The 15,590-nt window shown below is 42.7% G+C and overlaps 1 protein-coding gene across 8 annotated transcripts in view; it reads left to right on the top strand.

Annotated features, from left to right (window-relative positions):
* LDLRAD3 (low density lipoprotein receptor class A domain containing 3) overlaps nucleotides 1-15,590 on the top strand; it is a 182,912-nt gene that overhangs the window by 79,028 nt on the left and 88,294 nt on the right. For 6 of the 8 annotated variants that reach the window (XM_075129521.1, XM_048854734.2, XM_048854730.2 and 3 more), the window contains one exon: nucleotides 3,763-3,897. In XM_075129521.1, coding sequence (XP_074985622.1) covers nucleotides 3,763-3,897 — 135 coding nt within the window. The remainder of the gene's footprint in view (nucleotides 1-3,762; nucleotides 3,898-15,590) is intronic. The other 2 variants (XM_048854732.2, XM_048854731.2) reach the window with 1 other exon arrangement.

Here is a 15,590-nt window from a genome sequence, read left to right on the forward strand (position 1 = left end):
CAGTTTGGCTGTGGTAGAGCTCGTCTACCTCGTGCATCATCTGACTGCTGACTCTTTTTATTACTGGTGGGGATGGAAGGACAAAAAGCCTGGCTGGACATTCAGATCCTGGGAGCTGGCTGTTAGAAAAACAATATAGTTATTTGATTTGAAAGAGTGAAATTCACCCCGTATGGAAAATCAGCACAAAGCCTATACGTCACTTAAGTGTGACTTAAAAGCTTGAAATGGGACTTGTGTGCCAGGGGTGAATTTCCCCCAAATTGGGCAAGCTTGCTATGAAAGTGACAGAAAAATAATTTATCTTCCTTTTTCCCCATCAGTGGGTTTCAGGGAAGTCACAGCAGAAAGTTAGTTTTAATACATTTTGACTTGTATTAAAACCTTTGCACATGGCTGAATTAGACCCTTTTGTATCAGTAACTACAGCAAGGATATAGCATAGCAGTAAGGAAAGATTATATTCAATCAGGCAACTCTGCTGCTATTAACCGGAGTTGGTAAATACGCTGATGAGCTCTGGGTCTGCAGGTGGCAGCTTTCAGCAAGCACTTGCTCACTCTTGCCAGAGCAGGCTGGATTTTTTTTCCCTTAATGACATTTAAAGGTCAGGAGGAGGACAACAGACAGCAGCTTTCTCAGATAACAAAAGGAGCCATTTGAACCGTGATACATCACTGTCCACTGCACGGGGGGACATTCCCTTTTCATCTCTGTGCTCCCCCCCACACTAAGGTGTCTCTATGGTAGCACCAACATCTCTGACCTTTCTTTAAGATGCCATCTGTTGATGGCCTGTAGTGACTGCTTTGAGCCCTGGGAGAATGTGGTGGGGAGATGGCACCCCTAGAGAGAGAATGAAGTTAGAGAAAGAGGATTAAAGTCTAAGGAAATGATTTGTGATCTTTGGGTTATTCTTGAACAAATGGGACTAGAAGGAGCTTTGGACCAAGGTGCCTTGAATAATAAACCTTTGAGGTGGTGGAATGAGAAGTTAAAGATTGCACGTTTTTAAAATACATCAGCTCAACACATATGTAATCGGTTATGAATTACATAATTTCCTGTGTGCATGCAATATATAGCTGTGAGTATGCCTTACAAATGATCATAGTGATCCTTTGATCTTCTACCCTTCCCCAGATGTGGCTAAAGATAATACCTTCAATATGCTTAAACTACGCCTCTGCCTTCTGCTCAGGTTTCAGGGGGTAGCCGTGTTAGTCTGTATCAGTAAAAACAACGAGGAGTCCTTGTGGCACCTTTAGAGACTAACACATTTATTTGGGCATAAGCTTTCGGGATATAACTCACTTCATCAGATGCATGGAGTGGAAAATACAGTAAGCAGGTACAAATATACAGCACATGAAAAGATGGGAGTTGCCTTACCGTGTGTGTGTGGGGGGGGGGGGGGGGCTGTCAGTGCTAATGAGGCCAATTCCCAATAGTTGACAAGAAAGGGTGAATATCAACAGAGGGAAAATTACTTTTTGTAGTCACATTCACTTTGATTGAATTGGCCTTATTAGCACTGCAAAAAGTAATTTTCCCTCTGTTGATATTCATCCCTTCTTGTCAACTGTTGGGAATTGGCCTCGTTAGCACTGACCTCCCCACTTGGTAAGGTAACTCCCATCTTTTCATGTGCTGTATATTTGTACCTGCTTACTGTATTTTCCACTCCGTGCATCTGATGAAGTGAGTTATATCCCATGAAAGCTTATGCCCAAATAAATTTGCTAGTTTCTAAAGTGCCACAAGGACTCCTCTTGTTTTTACTTTCTGCTCAGTTTCTCTGGGAGCAATGGTACTGTAGACCCAGGGGTCCACTATGAAATCTACACACCATGCATTTAGCTTAAAGACAATGCAGAGTTGGCATTTTTGTTATAAATGAACATTGCAGTGTTACAGGGTTGTATATATGTAATTTGCTAAGGTGTGTGTAGTGTGTGTCTTATCTACAGGTGATTGAATGAACAGAGGTCTTTAAGCTATATGTTTCATTTCAAAGATTCAGAAGATGTACTGTTTGGGAGGCTCTTTTGGTTAGTTCTAAAGAAGGAAAAAAAAAAAAAAGCAGGCAGCCTGTTAGTCTTTGAGAACTGTAATCTTCTGGTAATTGTGGCGGTTCCACACTTGGAAGCAAACAAGGCTTATAAAAGGGCATTGTCAACTTCTTTTTAAAGTTTAACTTTGAATATTGCATTCAGTTTGAATCACCTCCGTTTCCAGAAACTGGAGGGATTTCAGAAAAGAGCGACAAAAATGATTAAGGGGCTTATGAGGAGATATTAAAAGAGTTAAATAATGTCTAGCTTGGCTAAGCAATGAGTAAGAAGGAAGGTATGGTTACATATGCTGTATATGAAGGGTGCAAACACTCTTCAGAGAGAGAGATTATTTAGTGTGATACTAAGGGTATAGCTAGAATGATGAAATTAAGGAAGTGGAAACTTTGGCAGATTTCCCTGATATTTATCCTGACAGTGAAATGTATTAGAGTGTGGAATAGTCTCCTAAGGGAAGTGGTGGAAATCTTTCAGCTTGAGACTTTTCAAATGAGACTGGACAGAACAGTAAATGTGCTGTAACTAACAATGCTAGGTTAGAAGGGGAAAGTGGATGATGAAATTTTTCTGCTTCTGTGAATCTACTTTAAATTATAAAGTCTTTGACCATATAGAGCCTTTTTGTTGGGTGTTTGTACAGCACCTGGCACACTGGGCTCCTCGCCTATGACTGGTTCTCCTAAGCACTATCACAATATAAATATTACATACACAAAAACTTAAAAGAACATTATTAAGGTTACACAGTCAAGCCCTGAAAAGTTAGGAAATTTCAGAATTAAGATTGCCTGTGTAACCCTCGTTCGGTCCCCTCATACATATGCATTATGAGACATGCTCTCTGGTCTCAGTTTTAGGGTCAGACCAAGACCAGTCATGGCCCAGAGCAGCTGGGAACTGTAATTGCATAGAAAGTCCTGCTCACCCCAAGCCTAGAGCATGCCCATTCTTGATGGAATCTTTGGGGAATTAAGCTGTGAAGCTCCAGTAAGTCTCTACTGAGCATTGGCGAATTGCAGTTTCTCAGAGGCTTATAACTTGGCTATGTTTTCACAGAGATGACAAAAGGCACATCTTTGATACAAAGGTCACCACCTGCTAAGTTTCAAGTCCCTGTTGCACAGCCTGAGGTTCTAGAGCCTTTATAAGAAAAGGTCGCCTGAATTGTTTTAACATGGGCAAAATATTTTCCCGTAGTCTCGTTCTCAGAAATGTCTGAACCGTTTTGGCTAAAAATTTCCCCACACACAAAAATACAGCCTGAGGCATAAGAAACATCCTGGCATAAGAAACATCTGCTCAAATAGTTAAAGTTGGGCAAAGTTTTAGACGTGCCTGTTTTGCTTATAATGGGAAGTGTTGGGCAACCTTAATAATAGGCGAACAGCCCTGCCTAAAATAGGAGTAATGTTTAAACATCTAAGAGTGAGTAATACAGTTTGAAGAGAAGGTCTATCACAGCTGTGGTAGCTCTCTGATAATTCTAATGAATATTACATGAATTGAAACTTCCAACTCCCATCATTTAGAAGTACTCAGTTTACTTGACTGTCATGTTACTCCCACAGGCTCAGCAAACAGACCAAATGTTGAGTTGTGACCCATCTTTGTAGGAGCCCTTAGGGAGTAGTTCTCTGTCTGGGTGAGAACTAGTTTTTAATGAAAGATCACACTTTTGTTTTCACAGCAGCAAATCCCTTGCTGTGCTCTACTGCCCGATTCCACTGTAAGAACGGCCTTTGCATCGATAAAAGCTTTGTATGCGACAGTCAAAATAACTGCCAGGACAACAGTGATGAAGAAAGCTGTGAAAGCCCTCAAGGTAGGCACAGGATTTTTTGATTGCACTCTGAAGGGTTAAGCAAAGCCTAACTACTGAGGACCAGATTTAGAAGAAAATATGACACTCCTGGCTTAGCCAGTGTTGCAAATAACAGCTCTGTCTTCCCCATGCAAATAATCTTATGGCAATGTTTGTTTGTTGCAACTCTCCAGTTTGTGTGTAGTTCATTATCTGAGCTTTCAAAAGCCTCCAATAGCACCTTTCGTTGGAGGATATCCGAGCTTACAAGGCCTGATCCAATTCACATTGAAGTCAGGAGGAGTCTTTCTACAGTGGGAGCTGGATTGGGCCTAAAGAGAGAGATAAGAGAACCTCTGAGCATTCTTCCCATTTCACGGATGGGTAAACCTGTCTACACATAACACTAGAGACTCTCATTGCACAATCACATTCCATTTTGCAAGTCACTTTTCATGGTAGGACATGTTTTTTTCTCACTCTTAAGAAGCCTGAACCTTTTTTGCTCAGACTTTCAAGGGAAAAACAATTCACCTTCAGGTGGAGAGACCAAGCCTGAAAAATTTCAGGCTAAAAAAAGTAAAAGTTTCAAAAATTATAGCTAGCTGAAAATGGAGAGGGTGGAAGTTAGAAGGGAAAATCTAACTCTGGTCTGCTGCTCCTACTGTTCATGACTCAGCTGAAATATTATAGGAAGGTAATGAGACAGTGTGTTCTGGGAGTGTTGTTTTTTTATTATTTGTTCAGTAGTTTGCCACTTGTTTTAGCATTATAGGCTCAATAAACTGTGATCATATGGGCATATCAGTGTCCAAAATGGGGGACTTGTAACTGGAAGTCCTGCATTCTGTTCCCACCACACAGAATAACTCAGTATGACCTAGGACGCAGCTTTGTGCCTCCTTCCCATCTGTGCACAGGAATGCCAGTGTAAGGAAAAAGCACTATTGTAACAATATCACCAAACTTTTTTTTTAAAGCATGTTTCTTCCTATCTCCCTTTCCTTCTTTACCTACGAAAAACTCTTTCCTTTTGTTTAAGATTTGAGCATAAAAAGGGTCCCATTGACACTCGTGGCACAGAGAGGGTTCAGTGAGCGGGCAACCTGCAAACACACCTGTGATCAGAGAGAAACCTGAGAGAGGCGGGTGTTGAATCTTCCTGCTGGACTAGTGAAACATTGTGGTCTAATTCTCCTCTTGGGGACGGAAGGAGAAAAGACTTGAGGCATAGTCACTTGTGTGCTGCTTCTGTGATAATGCAGCTGTTAGTGTGCCAAGGGGAGTGTTATTTTTCACCATAGGCGGGGCTTAAATTTTCAGAGATTATTTCCCGGAGTCCCCCATGTGCGTCCCCTTCCTCCCCCCACTCCCCCTCATTTGGGGCTTTGGGCTTCAGTTGCAGGGTGGGGGTCTCGGGGCTTCCACCCTGTGGGGCGGGGAGGGCATCGGGGCTCCTGCAGGTTTGAAAATATTTACCAGCACTCTGGCAGGCCTACAGCGGACTAATAAGGTTAATTTGTTTGGGGGTTATTGTGCCTTTGGAGGTTTAAAGCAGCAGCATTCTTTCCACGCTTGGGATGGCTGCTTCCTCTGCAGATTTATTGGCTGGATTGTCTCCAGGTTGTGTGTGTTGTCATGACAATCTGCTTTTGGAAGTGAGGGGTTGGACCCAGGAGAAGAAAAGAGCCATATTTCATGAGGATGTTACTTTGTCTTTATCTTTGCTCCTCTGGAAAAGTCAGATTAAGGGGAGGGTTAAACAAAGTCATTCTGTCTTATTTTGTACAAAACTGAGCCCCCATAGAGAGAAATCATACTCTCACTCTACACTGTGATTTCACTGTGACCAGAATAGCAATAGGAATAATGTAATGCACTACAAAACAATTAGGTGCTTTCACAATTCCAAAGAGCAATGGAATCAGAGCACAGAACTGGGAGTAAGGAATTCCTGTATTCAAATCTGGACTCTGACAGACTTCTGGGGCATTGGACAAATCAGTGTAGCTCTATTTCTGCATCTGTAAATGACACAATGCTTGCTTACCTGCCTGTCACAGATGTGAAGGTATAAAGTGTGTAATGGGCTAAGTATTCTACGAGAACATAAATGAAGAGTCACTGTCTCCAAGTTGGTTTCAGAGTAGCAGCTGTGTTAGTCTGTATGCTTACAGGCAGTCCCCCAACCTGAAGCAAATACTCACCAGCAACCACACACCACACAACAGAACCACTAACCCAGGAACCTATCCTTGCAACAAAGCCCGTTGCCAACTGTGTCCACATATCTATTCAGGGGACACCATCATAGGGCCTAATCACATCAGCCACACTATCAGAGGCTCGTTCAGCTGCACATCTACCAATGTGATATGTGCCAGCAATGCCCCTCTGCCATGTACATGGGTCAAACTGGACAGTCTCTACGTAAAAGAATAAATGGACACAAATCAGATGTCAAGAATTATAACATTCAAAAACCAGTTGGAGAACACTTCAATCTCTCTGGTCACTCGATTACAGACCTAAAAGTTGCAATTCTTCAACAAAAAAACTTCAAAAACAGACTCCAACGAGAGACTGCTGAATTGGAATTAATTTGCAAACTGGATACAATTAACTTAGTCTTGAATAGAAACTGGGAGTGGATAGGTCATTACACAAAGTAAAACTATTTCCCCATGTTTATTCTCCCCCTCCACCCCCCACTGTTCCTCAAACGTTCTTGTCAACTGCTGGAAATAGCCCACCTTGATTATCACTACAAAAGGTGTTCCCCGTCATCGTGTCCCTCCCCCCCCCCCCGCCGCTCTCCTGCTGGTAATAACTAACCTTAAGTGATCAGTCTTGTTATAGTGTGTATGGTAACACCCATCGATTCATGTTCTCTATGTATATAAATCTCCCCTCCCCACTGTTTATAAATCTATAAATTTTCCACTGAATGCATCCGATGAAGTGAGCTGTAGCTCACGAAAGCTTAAGCTCAAATAAATTTGTTAGTCTCTAAGGTGCCACAAGTACTCCTTTTCTTTTTGTCTCCAAATTCACTCTTATGTTTACACTAGACTTTAAATTACACTAGACTAGATTAAATTAATATAAATTAATTATTTAAAGTACTCAGAACATTTGTAAAATCTAGTTTGGCCACTCTCTGCACATTTGCTCTGAAAGTAAAGAACAGATATCTGTAGCCAGGATCAATGGCGCATGGAGTGTCCACACTAGCCTTTATGAACTTGTGAAGTACCTTGATTTAAATTACAAACAACCACCTTGTGTGTGGGGGGGGAAGAAACCTGTAGCGAAGACAAGTCCCAGGGGTGAAATTCTTCATTCTGCAAAGGGCCAGCATAAAGCTTATGCATAGTCCCAGTTAAACTTCTTTTTTTTTTTTAGGATTTAAGGGAGACTTAAATGAAGACTCCTGCTGGCCCTCTGCACATTTCACCCTACACATGAGTTTTGTTGCACACAATGGTATACCCTTTTTATGTACCTTTTATGTATGCATCTCCCAGAAGCAGCGGCATGTCCCCCCCTACGGCTCCTACGCAGAGGCGTGGCCAGGCAGCTCTGCGCGCTGCCCCATCCACAAGCACTGCCCCTGCAGCTCCCATTGGCCACAGTTATACCTTTGTGCAGCCATATGTACTTCCTTTAAATGAATACATGATAGACAAGAAATCAGACTATTTTTTGAAATGTTAAGGTTGTAAACTACTAAAGTTTGCCCTGGCTGCAGTATTCATGCATGGAAGATTTAGACTTAACCAGGAGTGTCCAACATGCTCAGGTTTTCTCTACACACATGTCTCCTGGTGAGCAATTCTCATGAGTCATTTTGAATCATGTATCAGAGTCTTATTTTCCCTGGTAGTCTGTATAAGGGGAATAACCATCTTTCATTTCTAAGGCAGTCCTTTCATTGTACGGGAGATCTGATTAGCATGATGTGTATTGTGGAATTGTGCTACAAAAGTATACTGTAGAAATTTTCCCCCAGTAACCTTGTCATAATATTGAATGTACTGTACTTATATTATACACTGAAGGTGGTGTCTGTAGTACTGTGCATGAGATTGTCCTTGTGTACTGCTTCCCATCTGAGCATGTCATTGAGATTAGTAAACCTAATTAAGCCTCATAACAACTCTAGGTCCCACCCCAGCAGGTAGGTATCATCCCAGGGGTGGGCAAACTATGGCCTGGGTCCGCATCCAACCTTCCAGACATTTTTAATCCAGCCCTCAAGCTCCCGCAGGGGAGTGGGGTATGGGGCTTGCCCTGCTTCGGCGCTCCAACCGGGGGTCGGGGGCTTGCCCTGATCTGCGCGGCTCCTGTAAGCAACAGCATACGTTCTCCCCCCCAACTCACCTGGCTCCTACCCTTAGGGGCAGCCAGGGGGCTCCGCACGCTGCCCTGCCCCAAGCGCCACCCCTGCAGCTCCCATTTGCCAGGAACCATGGCCCCTGCCCCATACCTGATCCTCCTCCCGCCCTCTGAACCCTTTGGTCTCAGCCTGGAGCACCCTCCTGCACCCCAGAGCCCACACCCCCAGCTGGAGCCCTCACTCCGTCCTGCACTCCAATCCCTGATTTTGTGAGCATTCATGACCCGCCATACAATTTCCGTACCCAGATGTGGCCCTCTGGCCAAAAAGTTTACCCACTCCTGTATTATCCCATTTAACAGATTGGGAAACTGAGGCACAAAGAACTTGAGTGAATTACTCAAGACCACAATTTGTGGCAATCAGGAGTAGGGATCAGCCTATACTTCATAGGGATGTTGAGACTTAATGGCTGTTTGTCTCAGTACACTGCAAAGCATTTTACAATGTGCTATAGAAGTATGAATTATCATGTTACCTTCCTTTCTGCCTGCTCTTTGGCTGTCCTGACACTTTCCTTAACTTAACTCCTCCCCTTATGAACTTCAAAGTCCTGTCATTGCTGAAAAAATTCGAGTGTGTCCATTGAACTGTCGAATACTCTTCTCCGTGATGGAGTAAAGGCCCTTTCACTGTGGGATTGTCACTGTCAGTGAAATGTAACCAATCCCTTTGTGAACACCTTGTTGCTCCAGTACTGGCATAGAGGACTTCAAAATGAACCATCACTGGTAAGTAACAACTTTGTTAGGTCTTTGTATGCAGTTTGAAGTGAACCTAAAGGTGTGGGGTTGCCAAGTTTTAATTTTCACCTTGATGGTGGATGGATGTGTGTGAGGGGAAGGGGAGGGAAGGGAGAGAGAAACCCCTAGATTCCATTGTAGAAACAGGACAATGGTTAATTTGTCTTTCTGTAGGCAAGTGTTTTTCCCCCTCTGTAAATGAATGCTGCACATTTATAAGGCTTTCAAATCTTGGATGAAGCAGCAGTTTAAAATATCTAAAACATTTTGGTTTAAAAGCAAGTCAAATGATTTTGTACTCATTCATGACAGTAATTATTTGCAGATCTTGTAGCTGCCATGGTAATCTTTAGAGCTGTTCCTTTAATCTCCACCTATTAATGCTTCTCTCTATGGCATCTCTGTATATTTCAGTACTGTAGTAGGCTGGGTGAATCTGTGACCAGGTTACTAGAGGTTGCTCTTGTTCTGGAGTGAAGTATTAGTCCTGATGTGTCTGAATCGTAGATGGAATTAGAATGAGCATCCAGTCAAACTCTCTACAGCTAATACAGAATTGCTCTTTATAGGATATTATTCTGGTAGTTTGTTTCAGTCTAGTTTTAACAATTCCAATCACTGGAACTCCATCTATCCCACTGCCAAAAATATGTCACTGTCAGGAAATTTTCTTGGATATTATGCCTAAAGTTTCCTTTTCTTAATTTTCTCCTGTTACTCTAAGATCTATCCCATATATCAAACTAATAAATGGTCACCACCATTTATAACATCTGTTGGGTGGACACTCCTGGAGCCTTAACATTCTACCTGCCTTGCAGGAGATTTTCTGCTTAAAAAAAGACTCTTCCCGCAGAGCAGGCAGGCCAGGCAGGCTAGTCAGGCTCTAGATCTGCATGTTCAAATTATGCAATTATTCCCTTCTTCAACTATTATTTTCACATGTTCTTCCTTTCTTTGTAACTGCTCGAATGTTTGTGTGTTTTTCTTTCTGGTATCTTGGCCCTTTCTGAATCAATTTTGTCCTCCTCCCTGGACCTCCCTTTTCCCTTGATATGTTTAAAAGCCTTTCTTATTCCCTTTAACCCCTTCGGCTAACACAAATTAATTTTTGCTTTTATGCTGCTCTTATCTCTTCCTGCAAGCCTGAACTAACTCTGAATGATGCTTTAGCAGCGTATAGTGCTGGTAATATCCCCACAACTCTAGCCATGCTCTTATTAGTTTAATGATAGCACTGTTGCTCAATTACAGGCTGGGTGGTCTGAAAGTCTCATTAATTGTTGGTTCAGAGAGCCTACTACCGTATATTCAGGTCATTCTACTTACATCATACATTTGTTGGTGATACAAGTTGCTACTTATCGAGCAAGGTTCTGCTCAGATTCAACATCTAGTTTGCAGTGAAAGCACTGCTGTTCGTAAACAAATTTTCTAGCTGTTTAAGACGAAAAGGGCTCCAGTGACTTACCCAAATTTGTAGTAGGTTAGCAGCAAAGCTGCAATAATAATCAGGGATCCTTGTTCTATCCAATAGATGACACAACCTGTCAAAGATGGGACATAACAGAATCATACGTTTATGCTCGAAATTTATTTGGGCACATAATCCCATCATGGCCACATATCGATAGGTACGTGCTTAAGCTTCTCTATTTCCAGAGTATTTCATTTGGGATCTTAAACACTTCATTTTGTGAAATAAATATTTGGAAGCATATCAACTGACTCTTTACTAAAGAGGGTGAGATGTATCTGCTTCCCACTGCCAAAAGCCTACTAAGTGCCAAAAATTGAAATCTGACCCAACTGCCAAAATCCCTAGTGAAATCTTCCCACCCTGTGGTTGTGCACTGTCGATACAAAAATCTGCAGCATGCTGAAAACTGAACATTTTGGAGCTGTGTGAAATAGACTGAGTTCAGGCTCGGTAATACAAGGAAATGTATAATGACCACTGTATAACTAGGTGCCACAGGATTTGTGGGGCCTTGCTTGCCATCCCTTAGGGAAATGTGGGTGCATCCCAAAGGTTAACTTATTCTTCAGAAATGTCTTGGAGCCAGGGAATAAGTCATCCCGGGCAGTGGGGGGATTTTGCAGGATTCCAGGAAAGGAAATTCAGGGGGAAATCCCCACAGGTTCCCCAAATATTTCTTTCCCCTTCAGTTTTTACACTGTCACAAGCACAGAGATCAATCCTGAGACACTCGATACCATAAATATTCCTGCTGACCTGAGTGGCTCACTGTAGTAAGCTCTAGGTCCAGCTGTGAGACTTTGCAGGATCAGGCTCAAGCTCAGAGTGGATGCCAAAGCTGTCTGCCAAATGGAGCAGACATACCTTGATTTGCAATGAAATACCCTAATATTTAATTTATTAAAGGCAAATAGCTCCCAGCACATCCCGCCCCATGTCAAGCCTGTAACTGATCCTCCACACGTGGCAAATGGAAAACCTTCTCAAATTCCCAATTCTGTAGTATCGCTTAGTCTTCCCAAAGCCTTGCAGCCTGAATCTGGCTGCTTCTAGCTGTGTACGTTTCCTTTTATTGAGTCTGTCTTTGACTCATTATTTACATAGGCTGTAAACTGAAACTTAACTTGCAATTACTGTTTGTTGGATTAGTCTAAATGCAACCTACATCTGGAACTTAATAGTCAAAGGCAGACTAAATAAAAATCAGAAACTTAAGAACAGATACAAATAAAATGTTACTGAATGCTTAATTAAATAAAGGCTGCACTCGTACATGTTTACTAGTTTCAAAACTCTTGCTTATAACAGCTGGTGCAGGAAAATTGCTTTCTCAAAGTTATGTCCGCTGTGAATAATTTTCTGGGTAATTTCATTCTCTTCCTCTACTTCCTCCCCCTCCCTTACTCCCCACAAATTGACTTATTTGAGGGGATTCTTATGGGGGTAAAAAGCAAATTCCTTTGCGCAGGAGCTAACAAGATAAGATATGCTGTACAAGGCAGCACTAGAAGGCATTTCAGATGATTCCTGTGATGAGTTCATCTGTGAATTTATTATTTTGACACAGTGCAGGTCCCCGTGGCTGCACCCTAGAGCTAGTCCATGGTTTCTAAAACTGATTATTTAGCCACTTGGTTTGGACATCAGATAATTGCAGGTTCTTTATTATCAATTATCCAGTCTTACTCTATCAGAAGAGAGGTAACTTGTGAGTGTTGGCCTGAGAAAAGCTCTGTTTTGTAATTACATGAAGGGGTATCTGTTTGGAATCACATCAGAGTGTCTCTATGTGCTGCTATGTCTTGCAGTTCCCGCACCGTCCAAAGGTGTGAGATTATTTTGTTACCATAAGAACAAGCATGCACGCACTGAATAATCCTTTTGCCTTTGTCAGTTAACCCACCCGGTGTCTGCTGTGACCTTTAACATTCTGATAGAATGTTAGCTTGAGCCTGGTGTGATTCCTTTTATCTGGAATATATCAGTAGTCAAGTGGCTATCTGAGGGCATCAGAGGTTCAAAATAGACATAAAGGTCTCAGTAAGGGGGTTTATGGGTAGGGTCCTTGGTTTTCAGTTTTTATTTAATTTTTCCTGGGAATTTATTGATGTTTGTTACCACAGCAACAAAATCCAGGCAAAAAATTAATAATTTTTCTGAGTAAATATCAGGGTTTATTTTGGTGGACGGAAAGATGGGGAGGAAAGTAATTCAGTAGAATAATGCTTTGAGTTCTGTTAATGTGGTTTGCTGCAGAACTAAAACAGAACTCAAAACACTCTGCCACCTCTGAGTTTAAGAAAACAATGTATCTCTATTCCCCAAATAAAACTTTTCATTTGAATAAGCAGTTTACTGTTGTAGACTTAGAACTATTAGCCTATGAATATTAACATTTAATAATGGGACCCCACCATTTGCAGTGCAAACACTCAACTTCATCCTTTTCTCCTGTTTTTTTTTTTTTTTTTTAAACTACCAAATACTTCCTTGTGTTCTGAAATGTATTCTGGTACAGGTTTTCATTATCTTTCCATTTTAGGTGTGTCAGATCTTTAAACTGTTCTCTGCTAACAGCATTAAATGTGTACATGGTAGGTGACGTTATTGACGTGTTTCAGAGTGGCAGCTGTGTTAGTCTTGTATCAGCAAAAACAATGAGGAGTCCTTGTGGCAGCTGAGAGACTAACAGATTTATTTGGGCATAAGCTTTTGTGGGCTAGAACCCACTTCATCAGATGTGACATGAACGGTGACCATATAGATCATTGTTGCAACCAGGGTGCTATGGTTGCACCACGTCTTCTGCAGAGGAGGTCAAGTGAGGTGTCTGTGACATGCTGTCTGTCTGTGTGTGTATCATTTTTGTATTTGAAGTTATGAATATTAGCTATGTACTTGTATCTCAATGTGTTTGATTCTAAGTAGCCTCAGATCAGCTTCTTGAGAGAGGATTATTCTCAGTAAGTGCCCAATCAAGAAACACTTAACTGACAGTGGACTTTGGGAGATGCCAGTCCACATCTGAGCTTTCCTGGGAACGTTCAAACTAATATGTAAACAATGGTGTAGGCCTGCAAAAAGCTGAATCATTCATGGACATGTGACTTGCCCAGGTGGCTACAAACTCCGTCTTGTTGCTGTGATTTTGCATAGGAGAACAAAGGGGTTTCCACCCGCAAGAGAGAGACTATAAAAGGCCCTGGAAACCCCTCCATTTTTTCTTCAGCTGGCTAAGAGATGGCCTCTCCACCCCCAAGAGATGCCAGAAAGAAACTGGAACAAAGGACAGTAACTACGGGGGTGTGAAGTGATTGCTGGACCCAAACTAGGAAGGAGTCCAGTCTGTGAAAGAAGCTTATTGGAATGTCTCTAAGGGTGAGACTTCCTTGGATGCAATTTTTTAATGTATTAGGCTTAGACTTGTGTGTTTTGTTTCATTTTGCTTGGTAACTTCTTTGTTCCGTCTGTTATTACTTGGAATCCCTTAAATCCTACTTTTTATACTTAATAAAATCACTTCTGCATATTATTGAACCCGGAGTTAGTGACTAATACCTGGGGGAGCAAACAGCTGTGCATATCTCTCTATCAGTGTCATAGAGGGCGGACAATTTATGAGTTAACCCTGTATAAGCTTTATACAGAGTAAAATGGATTTATTTGGGATTTAGGCTCTCAGAATGACTGAATACTGGGTGCTGGGAAAGTCCCTGTTAACTGAGAAGCTCCTGGGCTAAGTGATTCTTAGTTTCTGTCAACTGTAGTGGGGGTGTGGCCCAACGTCTTCATCTGTGCTGTAGCGGACTAGCTCAGCAAGACAGGAGTGGAGGGAAGCCTTCTCTGGCAGGGTGGTTCTCAGTGGTGTCCCAGCACATCTAGTGGCAGTCTTGAGGGAGTTTCTGTGACCCAACCTGTCACAGGTAGGTGTGAGCTTCATCAGTACATTCAGATACACACACACACTTCAGAGCTTGTGTGTGTGCCTGTTTGTTTTATTGTGTGTATCTTCTAAACTAATACGTAACTGTACTTCAACAAGCGGCTTTGCATATACACACAGGCTAATGTATTATCAAAATTAAGGCTAAGATTATGTGACGGTGATTACGGCTGTGACTTCCAGCGACCTCCATGACGTTCGGGAATCTGCAGCAGCCCAGCCTCTGTGGGCTGTGAGGGCCCCTCCCGTGGGCAACGGGACCCCCGCAACTGACTGGCCGTCGGTAGCGACCCCTGAGCTGCCCGGCTGCTGCTGCTGGCAGGGGCTCCCCCCCTACAGCGACACAGCTCCCAGCTGCTGGTGGCAGAGGGACCCTGGAGCTACTCAGCCACTGGCAGGGGCCTCCCTACAGCTCCCCTGCTGCCATGAGCAGCTGGCTCCCCACACAGCTCCCAGATGGTGGCAGCAGAGGGACCCCAGAGCTGCTCAGTGGCTGGGGGACCCCGCACAGCTCCCCAGACTCCGCTGCTGGCGGGCTCCCCGCTGCTCCCAGCTCCACAGGGTCGGGGGGGACCCTCCAGCTCTAGCCCTGCAGGGTTGGGTTGGGGGGGAACGTCTCCCAGCCACTGGGCAATGGGGTCCATGCAGCTCCCACCCGGTGGGGGTGTGGGGGTGCTGGATCCTCCTCTCCCCATTTTGTCAGGGATGTTTTTAGTAAAAGTCAGGGGCAGGACCCTGCTTCTGTGACTTTTTGTTTATTGCCTGTCCCTGACTTTTACTAAAAATATCCATGACAAAATCATAGCCTTAATTATTATACATAAATCTGATGCAATGTATTGTATTTTCCTAATGAAATAAATTAAATTTTTTTTATATATTTGAATGATACAAAAGTAGGGTGAAAATTGGAAAAAAATGAATAATACTTTTTGTAAAACCCGGGGATTTTGGGGTAAAAATCGGTTTAAACTGAAAACGAAGGAGCTTACTTATGGGATATACAGCTTTTTCACCAAGCTCACCTGTTTAAATCCAGTTCTGGTGAGTGGAAACTGAAAGCAATTTACGTTGGATGATGGCTCATTTGGTGTAAAATTGGTTCTTAGAGTAGTGTCCCTGTGGGTGCCCCACTCTAGGTGCGCTTGT

This window comes from Caretta caretta, chromosome 6 (assembly GCF_965140235.1).
Source record: "Caretta caretta isolate rCarCar2 chromosome 6, rCarCar1.hap1, whole genome shotgun sequence".
NCBI classification, from domain to species: Eukaryota; Metazoa; Chordata; order Testudines; family Cheloniidae; genus Caretta; species Caretta caretta.